This window comes from Hemitrygon akajei, chromosome 10, assembly GCF_048418815.1.
Source record: "Hemitrygon akajei chromosome 10, sHemAka1.3, whole genome shotgun sequence".
NCBI lineage: Eukaryota > Metazoa > Chordata > Chondrichthyes > Myliobatiformes > Dasyatidae > Hemitrygon > Hemitrygon akajei.
This window is the reverse complement of record NC_133133.1, coordinates 88,927,403-88,948,644: the sequence shown is the minus strand read 5'-3', so window position 1 is coordinate 88,948,644 and position 21,242 is coordinate 88,927,403. Positions and strand designations below refer to the sequence as shown.

The following is a 21,242-nucleotide window of genomic DNA, read 5'->3' as shown; positions in this document are numbered from 1 at the left end:
GTTTTGTCAAATGCAGAAGCTGCTTTCTATCTACTCTCTCCGGTGATTTCATTCACGCAACAACAGCCATTTAGAACAGAGTTGAGGAGGAATATCTTTAGCCAGAAGCTTGTCAATCTGTGAAATTCATTGCCACAGACCACTGTGGAGACCAAGTCATTGAGTATATTTAAAGCAGAGATTGATAAGTTCTTGATTGGTCAGAGGGCCAAGTGGCATAATTCTACTCTTATATCTTATGGTCGTATAATTACAGCAGTACAGAAAATTACAAAATTTAGATTTTTCAAACAGAGGCACGTACATATCCAAGACAGTGGATGTTTCAGCAACAAACAAAAATGCTAGAGGTACATAGCAAATCAAGCAGCATCTAAAGAGACAAAATGGCCAACTGACATTTTGGTTGAGACCCTTCATTAGGACTGGAAATATCAAAAGATGAAGGGAAGGTATGGACCAAGAGGTGGTGGGTGACAGGTAGATCCAGGTGAGGGAAGGGGGAAAGTGGAAATGATGGAAGAAGCTGGGAGGTGATAGGAGGAAGTGACAAAGGAATGAAAAAACTAGAATCTGATAAGAGAAGACAGTGACCCATAAAATAAAGGAGGTGATGACAGGATCTGATGGGAGGAATGTATGGATGATGGGCGTATGGAGAAGGCAGAGGAGGGGAGAGAGATGGGATGACGAGAATCAGTGGGATAAGGGGAAAAATATAGATAGATGGAAATGGTTACCAGAAGATAGAGAAAGCAATGTTCAAGCTGTTATGTTAGAAATACCAAGACAGAATATGAAATGTTGTTCCTCAATCTGCATCTAGTCTCAACTTGGCAGCAAAGGAAGCCATAGACAGTTTGGGAATGGGAAGTGGAATGAAAACAGTAGGCCTCTGGGGGATTCCAGCTGATATGGCAGACAGACAGAAGGCAATCATCAAAGTAATCCCTTCATCTGTGTCAGACCTCATTGATGTACAGAAGGCTACCCCAGGAGCAGTGGATGCAATAAATGGCCATGATGGACTCAAATTTGCAGAACTGCCTCACCCGCAAGGATGGCTTAAGACATTGCATTTTGATGCTTTGAAAAGTTCACCAGACTTGATAGAAATTGAACTTTGTGCATCATATATTAAAGCACTGGAGTAGAACATTTCACATAAGAGAAAGAATAGCTAAAGATGCATGACAAGAAGTCTTTCATATGAAGTTAGAATTCAAAAGTGCAAAAAGAAACACAAATCTTGGGCACAGATGCAACTTTACATTTCAAAATCAGGTTCAATCCCACAACCACATGAAACTACCCCAAATCTTGCAAGATCACTTGCTCAGAGACCCCACTCCCAGATCACTCCTGGTAGGCTTTGAGAGCAGGCGAAGGTGGGATGGAGATTAAAAGCACAATATTCGCCTTCATATAAAATACAAACGTTTGTATAAAAAAAACCAGAAATACTGGAGAACTTACAGTCCACAGCAATTTTTAAATAAAAGGGTAGGAAAGTAGAAATTGAAGGGGCTGAAAATTGCTAAACACCAAGGACCTGATAATCTGTACACCAGAATTTAGGAAAGAGCTGGCTACAGCTTGAGTTACAAAGTTCTACGGTCTGGAATGGTTCCCGCAGATTGAGGAGGAAGTAAATATTATCCCCTAGTTAATAATGACGAGGGAAATATAAGGCTGACATTAGTAAGGAAAATGCTAGAATCAATCATAAAGCACGTGATACCATGATATTTAAAGATCAAAGATTATCAACGTAGCTTTCTAAAAAAGAATCATAGCAGATTGATTCAACAACACACACAAAATGCTGGTGGAACACAGCAGGCCAGGCAGCATCTATAGGGAGAAGCGCTGTCGACGTTTCAGGCCGAGACCCTTCGTCAGGACTAGCAGATTGATTGCAGTGTTTCTCTAATATTTAGTTGAATAAATCTGTGACTGGTGTACTTGGGTTTTCAGAAGATCTTTGATAAAGTTCCAACTGAAGATAAATAGAAAAGGAACCGTGGATAATACACAAGCATAGATTAAAAAAATAAGTCCTTCTCACACTGGCATGCTATCACTAGTGGATTACTATTGGCATGAGTGATTGGGCTCCAAGTACTTAAAAGCTAGATCAATGATTTAGCTGAAGGGACAAACGTAATATTTCCAAGTTTTCTGATAGCATGCAACTACTGGTAAGTGGGAATGTGAGTAACAATGAGAATGAAAAATAATTCATGGTGTCACAGACAAGCTAAGTGCACTCATCTACCATGTTATGGTCAACTCAATGTGGAAAAATGATTACATATAGCCAGAAGAGGTATTGCCAGTCTTAAAGCACATCGAGATGGATAAATGTCCTGGGTCCGACTCAGTGCACCCTTGGACTTTGTGGGAAAGTCAGGAAGAAATCGTGGAGACCAAAACAAAGAAACATACATCTTTAGCCACAAGTGGAGCCCCAGAAAACTAGAAGGTAGCTAATGTAGAACCATAATTAAAGAAAGGCAGCAAAGACAAGCTAGAGGACTACAAGCCAGTGAGCTGATAGCAGTGGTGAGAAAGCTACTAAAGGGGATTTTGAAGGAAAAGGTCTACCAGCATCTTATTACAGATGGTCAGAATAGCTTTCTGCATTGAAAACTATCCCAGAACTCAGTCTTTGTAAGAGATAACCATGAGGATTAATGAGAGCAGGGCAGTGAGCATTGTCTATATATTCTGCAGCAAAGCCTTCAATGAAGCCTAGTTTAGAAGGTTAGACCCCTGAAAATGCAGGAGGAACTCAACAGGTCAGACAGCGTATACAGAAATGAATAAACAGTCAACATTTTGGGCCAAGACCTTTATCAAAACTGGAAAGGAATGGGAAAGATGGCAGAATAATAAGTTGGGAGAGCATAAGGAGGACAAGCTAGAAGGTGATAGGTGAAACCAGGTGGGTGGAAAGATAAAGAGATGGAGAAGAAGAAAACTGATAGGAGGGGAGAACAGAGTGGACCAGAGGAGAAAATGAAGGAGGGGTGCGAGGGGAATGTGATAGGCAGGTGAGAGGAGGTAAGGAGTAGGGGGGAAAAAAATTACCAGAAGGAGAAATCAATATTCATGCAATCAGGCTGGAGGCAACCTAGACAAAATATGAGGTGTTGCTCCTCCATCCTTAGAGTGGCCTCATTGTGGCAGAAAAGGTGGCCATGGACTGACATGTCAGAACGGAAATGGGAATAGGCCTCCTCTACTGTCAAGATGAAGCCACACTCAGGTTGTCTACTGCGTAGAAATAAAGATCAGTTTCAAAATAAGGAGCAGTCATTTAAGACTGAAATAAACATAAACCATCAGAGAGAATGGTATTTGAAGTTCTCTACCCTATAGGGCTACAGAGGCCAAGTCAATGATTACAATCAAAGTCAAATTCATAGATTTCAATATAGAAAAATAATTAATACAAATAGAAAAAAATGGTGCAGCTTGAGGGGCCAAATGGCCTACTATTATTTTTCAGGTTAGCTCATAACTGGTTTATTATTGTCATACGTATCGATTGAAGTGAAAAGCTTTTGTTTATGTCATCCAGATAGTCACTAAATACATAAAGGTAGTACAAAGAGAAAACAGAAACAGAATGCAGAATATAGTGTTATACAAAAAAACAGTGCAAGTAGACAAAACAAGTATTTGCCTCTACAAAAGCTGTTAAAGCCAGTCTAACTGCATTGTATTTTTTCTCATTAAGTGCTATTGTGACAGTCACGCAAATTGATGTTTTAAAAAGTTGAGACTTTACTTTTACTTATTTTGTGGATATGGTGATAGTTGTTCAAATGCTAAAAGTAATTCTATCATTATCATTACCCTTCCAAATAACTTTTTCCAGAGTTTACTCTGCAACTATATAATAGTTACATATTAAGTAAGGACAACATTAACATCAACACACACAAAATGCTGGCAGAACACAGCAGGCTAGGCAGCATCTATCGGGAGAAGCGCTGTCGACGTTTCGGGCCGAGACCCATTAACATCGTGCTTTTGTTTAGAAATATTAGAAATTTTTTAAAATACCCTAAGCTTTGGAATACAAAACTAGTATTCATTCTCCACTAAGACACTTCTCACAATCCAGCTCTTTGGCCAAGTTTTTAACCTCCTGTCCCAGTACCTCCGCGCCCAAAACTATGACAGCATTTCTGAGAATCACCTGGGTACATTTCATTGCTAAAAAGGGAACAAGTTGAACATGCTGATGATGTGGGGGCTAAAGATCAAACAGCAACAAGTTCAGCTCTTTGCGACCAGAGGCGGGCGATCACAGAGGCATTGGCCTGCACTCAGCCCAAAGCCGCGCCATCGGGGACCGAACACACGGTACTAGGTTTAGCGGCAAAGCACCGGGGCCTCAGGCCGCCAACGCCCTCACCCTGCACCGTCTGGAAGGTTCCGGGTCTCTCTCCACCCCCAAGTCAACACCTGGGCCGAAGCAGCGCCGCTCACCTGAAACGCCATAACGACGAGCTCCGGAGGCGGAGAGAGCCGAGCGCCGAGCGCCGAGCGCCGATTGACATGCGCACTGGCAGCCCGGGCTCTGAAGCCATTACCGGCGGGGTGGATGCGGACCAATGGTTGGCCAAGTTTATCGCAATGTGGGCTCCTGCTTGGGTTTACAGTGAATTCAATTCCCTCTGCAGATCGGAGACAAGCAAGTCTACGTCCTCTTCTCAACCTCTCCTTCCGCTAATGTAAAAACACGAGGTTTAATCAGGACAGGAAAGGAAGAGGGCAAAAGCCAGAATAAGATGTGGGGGGCGAGTACAACTAGCAGGTGAAAGCTTGGTTTTGTAGGCATTTTGTAAAAGTCCGACCTTTCCAACTCCTCTGTGAATGAAGCTGTAAAAGAGAGAAGGAGGGAGTAATAACCAGAAGTTTAGTAACTTTTGGTAATTACTCCCCACTCTTCCTCCATTCCCCATTTTGGCTTTCCTTTCACCCCTTCCCATCAGCTCCCTCTGGTTCCCCATTTTCCCTTCCTTCCATTGCCAACTTTTTAAACTTCCTTCTTCAGCCCTTCATTTCTTTCACCTATCACCTCACAGCTTCTTAATTCACTCCCTCTTCCACTCACCTGCCTTCCCCTCACCTATCATCTGCCAGTTTGTACTTTTCCCCTCCCCTCACCTTCTCTGCCCGCTTCCTTTTCAGTCCTGATTAAGGGTTTCGGCTGAAATATTGACTGTTTATTCCCCCCACCATAGATGCTGCCTGATTTGATGTGCTGCTTCTAACAGTGTGCCTCCTTATCTAGCAGGTTGCTGCTGGAATAGACCTAATTCACAGAATATTTGGTAAACTGTTGCAATCAATCCTGATCCAATGTGACCTCTCTCCATTGTTTTGCAGATGTATGCATTCAGAGGCCAGCCTTTGAATCATTCACTGAGGTGTTGGGAGAGGATGGATCTTAAATAAACTGTGTAAAAATCCATGGTTGCCCCTCCCCACTAATGAACTGCTACTGCACAATGTCACCCCCACTCAGGAAAATACAGTTCAGCTGGAAGGGCCTATTCCGCACTGTATCTCTAAATAAATAAATAACAGGCGAACACGAGGAAATCTGCAGATGCTGGAAATTCAAACAACAATACACAAAATGCTGGTGGAACACAGCAGGCCAGGCGGCATCTATAAGGAGAAGCACTGTTGACGTTTCGGGCCGAGACCCTTCGTCAGGGCGAGCCACCCTGAACACTCTCACAGCCAATGTTACCAAGAGCATAGAAGAAACGTTCTTACGATATTTTCAAAATTTTCTTGAAAAGCCCCAATGCCAATGCTATACCTGGACACTCCCAGGTTATGGAGCAGCCCACTCTGCTTTGGAACTTTAAAACAGGAACAGCAACTTGCTGTATAGATCAGTTGAACTCCTCCAGGTATTTCAGATCTGCCCAGAGGATATCACTTACCATCCAGTCCAGATGAATCCATTCCAGGTGTGTCCTTAGGAGTCACTTAACCTTCCAGTGCAGTAGCTCCACTCCAGGACTGACCAGATGTAGCCTTTTATCTCAGAAGTGCGGTATGTGGGCTGGGCTGCAGGTGAGGCTGGAACAGTGTGGGTTCAAGCTCCCCCCCCCCCCCCAAACATACTACTGGCTAATTCAAATTCATCAGTCACTGAAGGTGAATGAGCAAGTGCAGCAGGCAGTGAAGAAGGCTATTGGAATGTTGGCCTTTATAACAAAGGGAATTGAGTACAAGAGCAAGGAAATCCTTTTGCATTTGTACAGGGCCCTGGTGAGACCACACCTGGAGTATTGTGTACAGTTTTGGTCTCCAGGGTTAAGGAAGGACATCCTGGCTGTAGAGGAAGTGCAGCGTAGATTCACGAGGTTTATTCCTGGGATGTCCGGACTGTCTTACGCAGAGAGGTTAGAGAGACTGGGCTTGTACACGCTGGAATTAAGGAGATTGAGAGGGGATCTGATTGCAACATATAAGATTATTAAGGACAAGATAGAGGCAGGAAATATGTTCCAGATGCTAGGAGAGTCCAGTACCAGAGGGCATGGTTTGAGAATAAGGGGTAGGTCATTTAGGACAGAGTTAAGGAAAAACTTCTTCTCCCAGAGAGTTGTGGGGGTCTGGAATGCACTGCCTCGGAAGGTAGTGGAGGCCAATTCTCTGGATGCTTTCAAGAAGGAGCTAGATAGGTATCTTATGGATAGGGGAATCAAGGGATATGGGGACAAGGCAGGAACCAGGTATTGATAGTAGATGATCAGCCATGATCTCAGAATGGCAGTGCAGGCTCGAAGGGCTGAATGGTCTACTTCTGCACCTATTGTCTATTGTCTAATGTCCAGACCACTGAGAACAAAGTTGATGAAATGAGAGCAAGACTGACATAGCAAAGGGATGAGGATCTGCTGTGAGCTATTTCCCACTGAAACACGCTCCACCTGCTTCACCTGGCTGTGCCATACAAGCTGAGGGCTTCTCAATGGAACATATGGCAGCTTTGCCAATGACATTAACCAGGCCAGCTTTAAGAGTTTGTTATCAACATCATCCTGTCCTACCAGAGGCCCGAACGCCCTTGAGCATTGTGACACAACCATCATGGGCGTCGCATTAGTGTGGTGGGTATTACAGCTCGGGGCATTCCAGATTTCAGAGTTCAATTTGGTCGTCATTCTACAAGGAGTCTGTACAAAGTTCAAGGTACAAGGCTAATTTTATTGTCAAATTATGCATGTACAATAGAAGTCTGATATTTGCCTTCTCCAGATAGCCATGAAATACACATGAAAAGGTAAAAGAAACAAAACTTGCAGAGCCTAGAATCCATGACCACTTTCCCTACAGAAAAAAACAGCAACAATAATCCTCACGTTCATGACCCTGTGTCTCATCTTTGTTTTTTCCACAAGTCAGCTTGTGCTCTTGGTCTTTTTTGGGTTCTTGTCTCTGATCTCCACAAGGCAGCTCTCCAGACATGGCATTACGCAGGACCCTTCGATAGAGATCCAAACAGTAAATCACTGGAGCCAACAGTTTCTATAACACAAGCAATACAAAAAGAGCAAGCAGAAGATGCTATTACATCCGAGGGCATTCCAGAGTTTAGAGTTCAATCCTGGCACTATTCTGTAAGGAGTCTTTGTGCATCCTCCCCATGGAATGCATGTGTTTTCTGTGGGTCCTCTGGTCATTGCAAAAATTGTTCCATGATTAGTTTAGGGTTAATTAGGTTTGTTGGGAGTTGCTGTGGTGGCTCACTCTTTATCCACATTTTGGGTAAATGTCCTGTTGGGTGTGGTTTTTCATTGATTCTATTATATTTCTTAGAGTTACTGTATATACTGCAAGAAAACAAATCTCAGGGCTGTATATGCTGACGTATATACACTTCAATAACAAATTTACTTTGAAAACATGCCAAAGGCTGTTTTCCTTCTGCCTGCATACAGACAGAAGCTGAAATGTGAGGATCCAGTACAGAATTCAGTACTGGATTCAGTGCTGGATGAGCTTATGCCTGACTGCTTTGAGCCAGGAGACTGGTCCATGTTTAAAGACTCAGCAGCCAGCTGAGATGAGTACGTCACTACCATCATGGACTTTATCAACTAATGTGTTGGGGACTGTGTGCCAAAGAAGACAATCCACGTGTTCCCAAACCAGAAACCATGGAAAAACCAGGAGATCCACTCTCTACTGAAGTCTTGGACTGCGGCATTCAAATCAGATGTCCCTGGCCTTTGCAAGAATTTGAGATACAACCTCTGCAAGTCTGTCAGGAATGCCAAGAGACAATAGCAGTCCAATGTTGAATTCAAGACCAGCCATCACTTCTGGAAGGGCTTACATGCTACAATAGACTACTGTAGAAATCAGGCAGCATTGCCAACAACAGAGCATCTCTTCCTAATGAGCTTAGTGCATTTTATGCACATTCTAAACAGAAGGAGATTGGAATATCACCACCCACTCCAACAGCCTCCAATGCATCTGAGCCCTCAGTCACCATTGCAGATGTAAAAAATGAACCTATGAAAAGCACCTGGCTCGGATAGTGTCCCAGGCCATGGCCTTAGATCCTGCACAGATCAGTATCCCGACAGCAGTACTCTAAATATTTTTAACCTCTCTTTAATTCAATCTGAGGTTTCCACCTCCTTTGAGAAAACCACTAACATCTCAGTACCAAAGCAAAACCAGATAATGTTCCTAAATGACTACTGCCCGGCCACTTTAACATGCACAATCAGGAAGTGCTTTAAGAGACTTCAATTAACTTGTCTCACAGCAACGACCATCTCCCTGGCCCTATACTCATCTCTGAAGCATCTGGACATTTGTTGTTAAGTGCCAACAAGTTGTCGTTGACTTCTGGTGACCCTATGGATAGTTGTCCTAACTGAGTTTTGATCCTCACTAAGTTACCCTTCAATACTTCCAAGCAAACTCATTTCCAGTCTCTTGGACCTGGACTCAATGTCTCCCTACCAACAGACTGCAATCAATAAGGATAGGCAGCAACACCCTGCCACAATTAGCCTCACCAGTGATGCTCCATGTTGTGACTGTGATCGAAGTCACTGGAGAGACACTGAAGCTGGTGATATAGAAGGTCTTTATTCAGCACAAGAAGCAGGCAGCATTCTGGAGACACTCTCAGTAGAGGCTCACAAACCCAAAGGAACATCACATATTTATACCCTTAAGATTAGAGGTAACATTACTATTTCAATAGTTACAATGATACTGTTTCCTTCAATATTTTGGGTTGATCATGGTTCCTTAAAGTTACATTTCTACAGTGACAGACACCTTGAATATTCAAATGCCTTTATCACAAAGTAATTCATACAAATAGCCTAAAAGCTTCTGGGGGACAGAAATCCCAGATACCCCAAAAATTAATGTTGTCAGGTCTATCTGTGAGAACACAAATATGGTAAGTACACAAAAACTATTGATTACCAGTTCCTGTGACAATGTTTGATTTGCTAAGTACAGGAAATGGGATGCTGAAGTTGTATAAGACAATGGTGATGCCTAATTTGGAGTATTGTGTGCAGTTTTGGTCACCTACCTACAGGAAAGATTGAAAAAGTGTAGAGAAGAGTTGCAAGAATGTTGCCAGGTCTTGAGGACCTAAGTTATAAGGAAAGATTGAATGGGCTAGGACTTTATTCCTTGGAACATTGAAGATTGAGGGGAGATTTGATAGAGGTACACAAGATAATGAGGGGTATAGATAGGGCAAATGCAAGCAGGCTTTTTCCACTGAGGTTGGGTGGGACTACACCCAAAGGACATGAGTTAAGGGTAAAAGGTAAGATGTTTAAGGAGAACATAAGGGGAAACATCTTCAGTCGGAGGATCGTGAGATTGTGGAATGAGCTCCCAGCACAAGTGATGCCTGCAAGCTTGGTTTCAATGTTTAGGAGAAGTTCAGATAGGTATGTGGATGGTAGGGGATGGGAAAATGGTCACAGTGCAGGTCGATGGGAGTAGGCAGTCTAAATGGTTTCGACACAGACTAGATGAGTCAAAGGGCCTGTTTCTGTGCTTTACTTCTCTATGACTCTATCTGTCTGGTCTGACAGCTTGAACTGAGTCATAATGGAGCAAATGGAGTCATAACCTACGTTGCCTGCTTTGATGCAAGCCAATTAACATAATCCCATTGTTTTAACATTTGGCTCATGCATATGCAAATATTTCATGATCACCATTTTGTAAACCATATCTCTAAGTGTGTGGGTTTTAACTTCAATTTACTGCTTGCAATTTACAATGAAAACTGAAGACTAATTGCAAGCTTCCTGACTTATTTACATTTACGATAAGAACTGAAACCTGGTTCGTATTTAAATTAAATTAATATATGTTACATTCACATAACTCCAGAATACTCCCTAACATTCTCTTGGCCTCTGGACAGAGATCTGTCCCAGGAGGCAAAATTTTAAGGAGGATCTGATTAAGTGGGAAAGCATAAATGACCTTCACTTCGGATCTCTTCCCTAGTTACTAACCTATCATATACCCATGTGTACCTACATCTACACTATCTAACATTCCTAATTGGCTATCTACAATACTGCACAGAGGTGGGAGTAAATTGTTCAAGACATTTGGTCACATCCTGTTCGCCCTTTCAGTCTCAGATAGCTAGAACTATCAGTAATTACTCGGTGGGCAGGGTCACAGCAAGGTGACTTTGCTTCAGGTTCACTTGCAACTGTTTATATTCCATTCTAGGACAGAAGATCGGCAGAATGATCTTGACAGCCAATCTTTTTGATCAATCTATATGAACATTTGGGATTGTTTCTATTTGAATAGCTGCAAGGATCTTGCCCCATTGTCACTCCCACCCAAAGTGCCCATCTCATTTGTGTTCAATCCTGTTTCAGCTGAGGTGGCTGCCTTCCATCACTGTGTGCGATTTCTTCTCTCTTTCTTGGTCTGCCTTGCCATTGTGGTTGTGGAACTTGATGTCTCTTGCCTTAACTCAGATCCCTTCCCATCAATTTTCTCCAAAATTTTATTTTTCTGAACTATACAACTAATCATCTACCTCCAAGAACCAGCCATCATTACAAAGTAAAGTTACCATCACTTAAACCTTTATTCATGGTTCACTGCCACACACTGTCTCTGTCTTCTGCATTTGCACATATTCTCTTTCATCTGTGGGTCTACTTCCTTCAGGTGTGGTCAGATGTGACACAGCAGGCTGGTGTTCATCGCTTAGACTCTCTGTTATGGCTGGCAACACACAGAATGCTGGAGGAACTCAGCAGGCCAGGCATCATCTGGGAAAAGAGTACAGTTGACGTTTTGGTCTCTTGTCTGTAAATGGGTAGATTGATTCCTTGTTCTGTCTGTGAGGGCAACAAGAAGGTGAGTCATACGGTTTAGCCCGAGTACAGTGTTTCCAGTAGATGCCTCGCTGAGTCTGTACATAGATATGAGTCAAACACGAGGAAATCTGCAGATGCTGGAAATTCAGACAGCACACACAAAATGCTGGTGGAACACAGCAGGCCAGGCAGCATCTATTGGGAGAAACATTGCTGATGTTTCGGGCCGAGACGTTGACAGTGCTTCTCCCTGTAGATGCTGCCTGGCCTGCTGTATTCCACCAGCATTTTGTGTGAGTTCACAGATACAAGTGTCATTTGACTAGAGAACCACCAGTGGTCCTACCCAACTGGGAGCAAAACCTGCACTTTCAGGCAGCACCCTTACCATGACTTGGAGGACTGTAGGAGGACTATCTTCTCTCTTGCTGGCTTTCACTGATCAGCAATATGTTGCTGTTGTTTTGCTCAATCCTGGTTACAGTGGCTCTTCACATCTCCGTATAGTCTTACTAAGTTAGGCTAGTAGTTGCTTCCTCCACACTTCCAATTTCTGTCAGCCCATGTTCTTCTGTTGCTCTCCTCGCTCTATGATCTGCACACTCAATTTCTTTCTGCACTTACTGTCCTCTTTCTGGTGTGTCTATTTTAATTGCTGCTACCTCTGCTGGCAGCTGCACTACTTCTAACAGTGTTTCACTGTGTTTTGCCCCTACACTTGGGACCTCCTGAGATGATTCACAATCATTGTCCCATCTCCTACCTCTGCTTGGGCCTGCAATCTTTCTGTGAGCCATATTGTCTGCTCTGGGGATCACACAGTTTGCTGTTCATGTTATTTCTCCTTTTCCTGAATCTATGCTAGTGCCTGCCTCAAGCACGCCCACAGCACTCCCTCATTCTCAGGAACCTGAGTCTTACTTCTCTCAGCCCTCACTGTTTCACTCCCTGCGCTGGTAAGGTAAGCCACCTCTCCAGTCATTGGCAAGGGTAGATCATTTAGCAATACTGAAGACCCTTTGTCCACTAAGATATTGCATTGCCGCTCCCTATAAAACCTTTTTGGTACATCCATGAATCACCACCACTGGCAATAGAGGCTGCTGCCAACTATTTGTCTGATCTGGATGCTGACTTTACCAGCTCTATTATATGCCCAACAGTCAGACCAGACTGAGAGGGTGCTGAAGTGGCTTCTGCCTGTTTTGGTGAGTGATCCTCACACTTCCCTCACTTTTCAGGCCACTGCCTCTAACCATAACCTGAGAGGTCACAACTGTAACATATCATCTCCTTTTGTCATGTACTCTTCGAACCAGTGAGGGGCACCAGTCTCAATGCACCTGAATGTTATTTATTGGAGTTTATTAGAGTTGTTTCATGACTATTTTTATCATTAAACTGTCACTTTGTTTTTCGTGACTCTCATTATGTAAATACTGTTTCCTATACTTCTTGTACTTAAGTGATTAGTTCCTAATTTCAACCTGCACAGATTTCCTGTGTTTTCTGTTCTATTTAAGGTTATTCTGGACCAGTGCTCATTGCTGAGTCCTGTATTTGTGTTCAGTGTGAACTACCATTCTGTGTGATCAAGTCTCAAATAAGTGAGCTCTTAGTTTGATTATTCCCTGTGTTACTCCGAATAAACCTTCATCGTTAATTTCTACCATCGAGTCCTGAGTTTCTGCCGCACCCGGGTCTGAAGATCGTTACACCTTTATCAATCTACGTCTATTCTGACACCTCCTTGCTAGGTGCCCTGGTTGCTGGCCCACAAAGCAAATCCTCAGTGTATTCACAGCAGTTACATTCACTTTACGGCTTCTGTCCCACCTCCTCCGGTCTATCTCACCAGCCCATGATACTATCATGGGATAGGTCAATCCCACTGCTATACCCAAATCTAAACCTTCTTGTGGGCTGAGCTCAGGCCTTCCTTTAATATTTTCAGAAAGAATGGATCATCCCTCCCTGGATTGTCCAACACAGAATACTCCTCATATGTTTGATATTTATATTCTGCATAATCAATGATGGGTTCATAAGCTCTCTGAATCACTGACATTTTCATTCCCCCGTTACTCCCACCTCCTCTCAGTCGCTGCTTCACTTCCCCCTGAGAGAAGTGATATATCTCCTCATTACTGGTATTCCCAATAGTTGCAATCCCACACTCCCTGGGCCATACTATCTCACATTTTCCTTGGGCATTTCATATAGCCAACACATGTATATCCTTGAAATGCGTATGATGAATTTCAACCATTTCCCTGAACTTGCACCCGAATTCTGAAATCCCACAAGTGAATTTGAGTGGGGACAGCTCAGACAAAATGCTTTGCTTTGCTCCGGAGGTGAAGGGTCTGTGACTGGTGGTAATTAGGGTCAAGAGCTGGCTAGGGCTGTCAGGATTCTTGAGTGTTATCACATTTTTATACCGTTAAGATCAAAGGTAGCAGTAGCTGGTACAATATAATTTCAACAGTTACAATGACATAATTTCCTCCAAAATTTGGGTTAATAATGCTTCCTTTGAATTACGTACAGTGGCAGACTCCTTTGAATGTTCAAACACCTTTGTCCCAAAGTAATTCACACAAATAGTCTAAAAGCTACAAAGTGGGGTGGGGTCTGAAATTCCAAACACTCAAAATTAATGTTGTCAGGGCTTTCTCTGAGTACACAAAAACTACTGATTGCCTGTACCTGTGACCATATTTGATATGCTAAGTGACAATAACACATCTTGTCTGCCAGCTTGAACTCATTCACAATGATGCAAATACCTTAGCCCATGTTGCTGGTTTGATGCAGACCCAGTTACACAGCCTCATTGTCGTAATGTTTGTCTGATGCAGATGTGAACATCTCATGGTCACCATTTTGCAAACCGTATCTCTTAGCCTGTGACCTTTAAACTTCAATTTACTACTTTCAATTTATAATAAAAACTGAAGGCTAATTACGAGCTTTCTGAACTTATTTACATTTACAATAAGAACTAAGCCTGGCTTTTGTTGGAATTAATATCTGCTATAGTCACATAACTCCGGAATACTCTCAAACACCCTACAAGGCTGTGCCCTCAGCTCCTTGCTTAACTCCATATTCACTGCTCTAACTTCATCTACAAGTTTTCAGGTGGTACCACCATCATGGGCCATATCTCAAATAATGATGAGTCGGACTGCAGGATGGAGATAGAGAGCCTATTGATGTGGTGGTCATGACAACAACTTTTCCTTCAATGTCAGCAAAACAAAAGAGCTGATAATCAGGAAGAGTGGTGGTGTACATGTTCCTGTTTACATCAACAGTGCTGGGTTTGAGAGGTTCAAGAGCTTCAAGCCCCAAGAGTGAGCATCATCAAAGGCCTGTCCTAGTCCAAGCACGTCGATCGATGCCATTGCCATAAAAACCTACCAGTGAGCATAGTTTCTCAAGAGGTGAAAGGAAGTTGGCATGTCCCCATTGACTCTCAGCAATGCATCTTATCTGGATGCATCACTGCTTGGTTTGGCAACTGCTCTGCCTATGACTGCAAGAGACTGCAAAGTGGTGGATACAGCTCAGCACATCACAGAAAACAACTTCCCCTCCATGGACTTTGTTTACACTTCTTGCTGCCTCAGTAAAGTAGCCAGTAAAATCGAACTCCCCTCCCACCCTGTACATTCTCTCTGTCTGCCTGTCCCGTTGGGCAGAAGTCTGAAAGCATGTAACATGAGGCTCAAGGACTGCTTTTGTCCACTATTATGAGAATATTGAATGATTCTCTAGTACAATCAAATGGACTCTTGACCTCACAATCTACCTCATTATGTTGTTGTAAATTAATGACGATCTGCACTGCAGTTTCTCTGCAACTGTAATACTTTATTCTGCATATTACTATTGTTTTTCTTTGTATTGCCTCAATACACTGTTGCAATGAGTTGACTGTATGAACAGTATGGAAGACAAGAAGTACATGTGACAATAGTAAACCGACTTACCAAAATACTTAACATCAATGCTGATCCTTGGGAATCTGACCCATGACTGATTAAATTAAGCGTGGAACCTCCAGAAAGAAGCAAGTGAATGCCCAGCAGAGCCAAAAGGAGTGCACGCTCCCCATGCTGTCCATCTTCTGATTCTGACAAAAACCTCCTGCTCCACCTGCAGATTCTATAAAGTGCCTTCCAGACAGCTCACAACACTGCACTGGAAGCAGGCCATCCACAATTCCAAGTCTGCAGCTTACGAAGAAGAAGAGTATGGACAAAGTTGAAAAAAAATAAAATATGCATCAAATTAAAAGGATACCTTAACAACTAATTCAGGATCTTGTTATTATAGCCTATAATGTCTGTACCATTGTTGATTGGTGCTGCAACATCAACCTCTCACTCAACATCACAAAGAGGTGATTATTGACTACAAGAGGAGGAAACCAGAGGTTCCTGAGCCAGTCCTCATTAGGGGGTTGGAAGTGGAGAGGATCAGTAGCTTTAAGTCCCTTGGTATTATCATTTCCGAGGATCTGTCCTGGGACCAGCATGTAGATGCCATTACAAAGAAGGCATGGCAGCACCTCTACTTTCCTAGAGGTTTGTGCAGATTCAGCATGTCATCCAAAACTTTGACAGACTTCTATAGATGCACAATGGAGAGTATCTTGACTAGTTGCATCACAGCCTGGTTTGGAAACACCAATGCCCAAAAATATTAAAGCCTACAAAAAACAGTGGATACAGCCAGTCCATCATCCACCATTGAGCACATCTACATAGAGCGTTGTCACAAGAAAGCAACATCCAACTCAAGGACCCCCCACAATCTTGTCAAGCTCTCTTCTCACTGCTGCAGTCAAGAAAGAAGTTCAGGAGCCTTGGGTCCTATAGCACCAGGTTCAGGGACAGTTATTACCCTTCAACCTCAGGCTCCTGAATCAGCGTGGGCAACTTCATTCACCTCAACACTAAACTGATTCTTCAACCTATGGACTCACTTTCAAGCGCTCTACAATTCATGTTCAGTATTATTTATAACAAATTTTTTTTTTGTATTTGCAAAGTTTGTCTTCTTTTGCACATTAGTTGTCAGTCTTTGTGTGTAGTTTTTTTATTGATTCTATTGTATTTTGTTCTGCTGTGAGTGAATCTAGGGTAGTATATGGTGACATAATGTGCACATACTTTGATGATAAACTTACTCTGAAATTTGTGTTGCCTGTTATTACCAAGAGGCACCAAGTGTATCAGTTTATACCACACTCCCTCTTTAGGTCAGTCCAGGTAATGACAGGCATAAGAACTCTTCCTACAGCTAACTTCACAGTAAGCAGACACAATCAGCACTTCAAGATACATTACTTCAAATAACAACAGGCAGCCAGACATTCTCCACACATGTGTTTGCACTCATCTGTCATATAGATGTGTAAAACCAGGTATGCATTCCATTGACAATGATACTGTGATTAACTACTCTCAAAAATATAAAGAAGAGGTTAAATGTTCTAGGAAGTTTCCCTCTGCATTTGGGGAGAACTTAGCTGCCTGTGCAGAATTATCCTGCTTGTTTCTGTAAGTTCTTTTATTTAAATAACCACTTTTTCTCCAGCATATGGGCAAGTAAATAAATGAAGTAAACAGATAGATCTCACATATTTCTCTACCAAATGTTTTACAGATGTAGTTTAGCTACCTCTGAGTTAGCAAGCTGTTAGTATAAGTCTACTCCAGATTTGCAAGTTTAGAAATCTCAGGCAGTTCTCTGGGATCATAATTGTAGGCGTTATCTAATAAATGGGATAGTAGACTCTTTAGTGGGTTGAAGAATCCCACAGCATTTTATTATGCACTCTGTTATTGTTCTAATGAATTTATCTGTATGAACAGCATGCAAGACAAGTTTTTCACTGTATCTTGGTACCTGTGAAAGTAATAAACCAATTTAGCAAATCTACCCCTTATTTTTAAAGAACAGGGAGGTACCCCTGTCATTACGATCAATAGTGATGTCCCAATCAACATTTCTGGAACTAATTGTGTGGAATCATAACCAGATTTATTATCACTGACTTGGATTACTTGAAATTTTTTGTTATAGTGTTTGCAACATACCTGCCAACACCAACATTCATTATCTATTACTAATTGCTCTTCTGAAGGTTCTGGTGGGTCATCTCCTTGAAATGCTGATGTCCTGATGAAGAGATTCCTACAGCTGCTGTTGAGTAGAAAGTTCTGCGGGCAATGATGATCTGTTTCTAAATGATGCTGTGACTTGAACGGGAATCTGAAATTGGTCGTATGCTTATGTGTATACTGCCTTTGCCTTGCAGATAGAGGTTGCAGGTTTGGAATGTGCTCTTGGTGTAAGCAAAGTGAAAGATTGCTGAGGCAATGAATGTTTCAGGTGATTAATGTGGTACCAATGACATGGATTACTGCATCCGAGAGGCGTTGAACTTCTTGAACATTTTTGTGGCTATAATTCAAAGATCAAAGTAAATGTATAGTCAAAGTACATATATGTCACCATATGCTACCCCGAGATTCATTTTTTGCATACATTTACAATAAATACAAAGAAAAACAATAGAATCAATGTAAAATCACACACAATGTAGACTAACAATCAATGTTCAAAAGACAACAAACTGTATAAATAAAAAAGCAGACAAAATAACAATAAATAAATAAGCAATAAATATTGAGAGCATGAGACAAAAAAGTCATTGTAAGTGAGTCTATAGGTTGTGAGAACAGTTCAGCATTGAGATGAGTGAAATTGGGTGAAGTTACCATCTGGTTTAAGAGCCTAATGGTTAGTGGTAATAACTGTTCCTGAACCTGGTGGTGTGGATCTTGGGGCTCCTGTACCTCCCTCCTGATGGCAGCAATGAGAAATAAGCATAGCCTGTGGTCCTTGATGATGGATGCTGCTTTCCTGCGAGAGTGTTCCTTATAGACATGCTAAGTGGTGTGGAGGGCTTTACAAGTGATGAATTGGGTTGAACCCACTACTTGTTATATGTAGGCTTTTCTGTTTAAGGGCATTGGTGTTTCCAAAGCAAGCTGTGATGCAACCAATCAGTGTGCTCTCCACCACACATCTATAGGTAATCGTCAAGTTGCCAGACTTCTGACACAAGCTTCGTAGATGATAAAAAGGGTTGAGGTGTCAGAAGAAGATACTCTCGCCACAGCAAATTTAGCTTCCTAGCTGCTGCTGTTGTAGCAATAGTATTTATGTGGCTGGTTGAGATGAGTATAAATTTTTCTTACCATTGACCAGTCTATGTCTGAATAACTTCTAGGATAAAGGATGCATGCTCTTTTGCATGCAGCCAAAGGATGCTCTTTTTGCCAAGGAATTAAACCATATGCCATAACTACACTCAATTGATTGATTAATACACTCAGTTAAGTGCTTTTGGACATCAAATGTGCTAAATAATTACAAGACATATTTGTTAAAACACAATAATTACCTATATACAACCCATTTCATAATCTGATGCACATTCATGCACTTAATAGATAGAGGATCCTACCCAGGAATTCCTTGTTCCCTCTTATGCTTGAAATTACTACAGCATACTTGTACTTTTGGACCTCTTCCATGCAAAGGCAGGTCATCCCCATTTTCCAAGTTCTGTGATTTCATATTCTCTTGGTTAGTGTTACCTTATATTTTAAACCTATTTTTTGTCTTTTACAGCCTCATGTACAATAATGATTGATTTTCTGAGAAATACAGAAAATAACGGGCCTTAGACACTTAGTTCACAGCAGATGTGGACTGAAGCTTGGAGTTTTACTAAATTCACTTTCCTTTTGAGAATAACTGATTGAGCTATATCATATTATAGTTGCACATGGAGTACAAGGATCCCAGTCAATGACTTGGGGTGAGGTATTGTAGACCATGGCTATGCACCACAAATGATAATGTAGAAGAGAATTCATCTAATAAACTACGATTTGATTAGCAATGCCCATTCTCAACAGGAGCTTTCATCTTGCTAAGCTATAACATCTTGGCTCCAAATAAATTTTTATGCTAATCCTCTGCCACTAGTTGCCAAAAATATAAATGCTGCAAATGGCTGCAATTAGAAAGTATCAGTCTGGGAATTGAGTTGTTCTACATACATTTTGCAGGCTTTAATCTGCTACCTAAGAGTCAATTGCAATGGAGAGTAGTTACTCTCATTCCTTTTCACAATCTGCTTCATGGTTTGTGTAGCGGATAGCTCAGTGAAATTGTTGTTCATTACAATACTTATGCAATTTGATCAGGAGTGGACAGTAAGGCACTTCCCAAATGAATTATTTCAGGTGAATCATTGAGCCAGGAATTGAAGTTAAGGAAGTGAGCTGGTCACTCATGGGAAGCTGTTTTTCATGGAATCATTGCCTATGATTCATGTAATGCTGGTTGAGCTCATAGCAAAAAGAGGTAGAGAGTCCTAACTTATATTAAGATAGTTGCATTCTCACAACCTCAAACAAAGGCAGTCTATCAGAGAATAAAAGTCAAAGTCCTGTCCCGAGTCTTTGTGGCTCATCAGACCGGTTTCTATGGCGTGACGTGACTGAGAGGATAGGACACCAGTCTATTGCGAGGTTGATCCCCAGCATTTTTTGCCAGTACCCATTTTTCAGCTGGGTAGATTGGAGTATTGTGTGGTTAAGTGCCTTGCTCAAGGACACACACGCTGCCTCGGCTGGGCTCGAACTCATGACCTTCAGGTCACTAGTTGAACTCCCTAACCACTTAGCCACTCGCCACTCACAGAATAAAGAGTTTCTTATTACTTGCTGAAAATCCTAAGTCAATTCACAGTGATCACATATTTGGCTGTTGTAACTGATCCTGCCCTATCGTAGAGCATTACAGCACAGAAACAGGCCATTCAGTCCACGCTGAACAGCTATTCTGCCTAGTCCCTGTGGCTCACCTCAGAACCATAACTCTCCATACCGCTCCCATCTATGTACTTTTTTGGCAAGCTTTAATCTTTGCGAGCAGTTACCTGTAGATGAGGCAGCATGAGAGTTTAAAAGAGCATGGGGTCTTTCCAGACTTGTTGGTGGGTTTCAATTACAGCGATCTATTGTCAAAGACCAATATAAAAATGTCAGGTGTAAGCAGAGTGGCCATTGTGTGAGTGAGACAGTATTAGAGTTAACTACTCTAACACTAGTGTTAGTGCTGGCTAGAGTTAACAGAGTAAAGGATAGTCAACTTCACTCATTCTAACATGTTTCCACAACCTATGGACTCTTCATCTCGTGGTCCTGATATTTATTGCTTAATTATTTATTTGTTATTTTGTTTGTTTTTTTGTATTTACACAGTTTGTTCATCTTGTAGTGTGCGTTTTTCATAGATTCTATTGTGTTTCTTACTATTTACTATAAATTCCCACATGAAAGTGAATCATAGAGTGGTATATGATGACATATGTATTTGAACTTTAAGTGGTTTGTTTCAGACTTTGACTCAAGAGGCTTGTGCAAGAAGGGGTGAAGGGCCTATGTAATTTCAGGTAAGTCTCTATCTTTCTTTGTCTATTGGTACAAAGCTGGTGTAGTGAGTATGGGTCCAGCGTCAGTAGTATGGTCTTCATATGGGAACTTTGCAAGACCTCCAGTCTCCCTAATAGCTACATCTGCACCTGGATACATCCCGTTGCAGCTCCTTACTAAGCCTGTTAGAGAACTGAATTTGCAGCTGGATGACCTTCAGCTCCTATGGGAGAATGAGGAAGTGATAGATAGGAACTAAAGGCAATTAGTCACCCTTCAGTTGCATGAGGCAGGTAGGTGGGTGACTGTCAAGGGAGGGGAA

General features: G+C 42.0%; 1 protein-coding gene across 1 annotated transcript in view; it reads right to left on the bottom strand.

The window, feature by feature from the left end:
* LOC140734004 (MICOS complex subunit Mic27-like) overlaps positions 1-21,242 on the bottom strand; it is a 102,425-nt gene that overhangs the window by 64,327 nt on the left and 16,856 nt on the right. Inside the window, exon 2 of the mRNA XM_073057583.1 lies at positions 4,504-4,743. Within this exon, the coding sequence (XP_072913684.1) occupies positions 4,504-4,743 (240 nt within the window). The remainder of the gene's footprint in view (positions 1-4,503; positions 4,744-21,242) is intronic.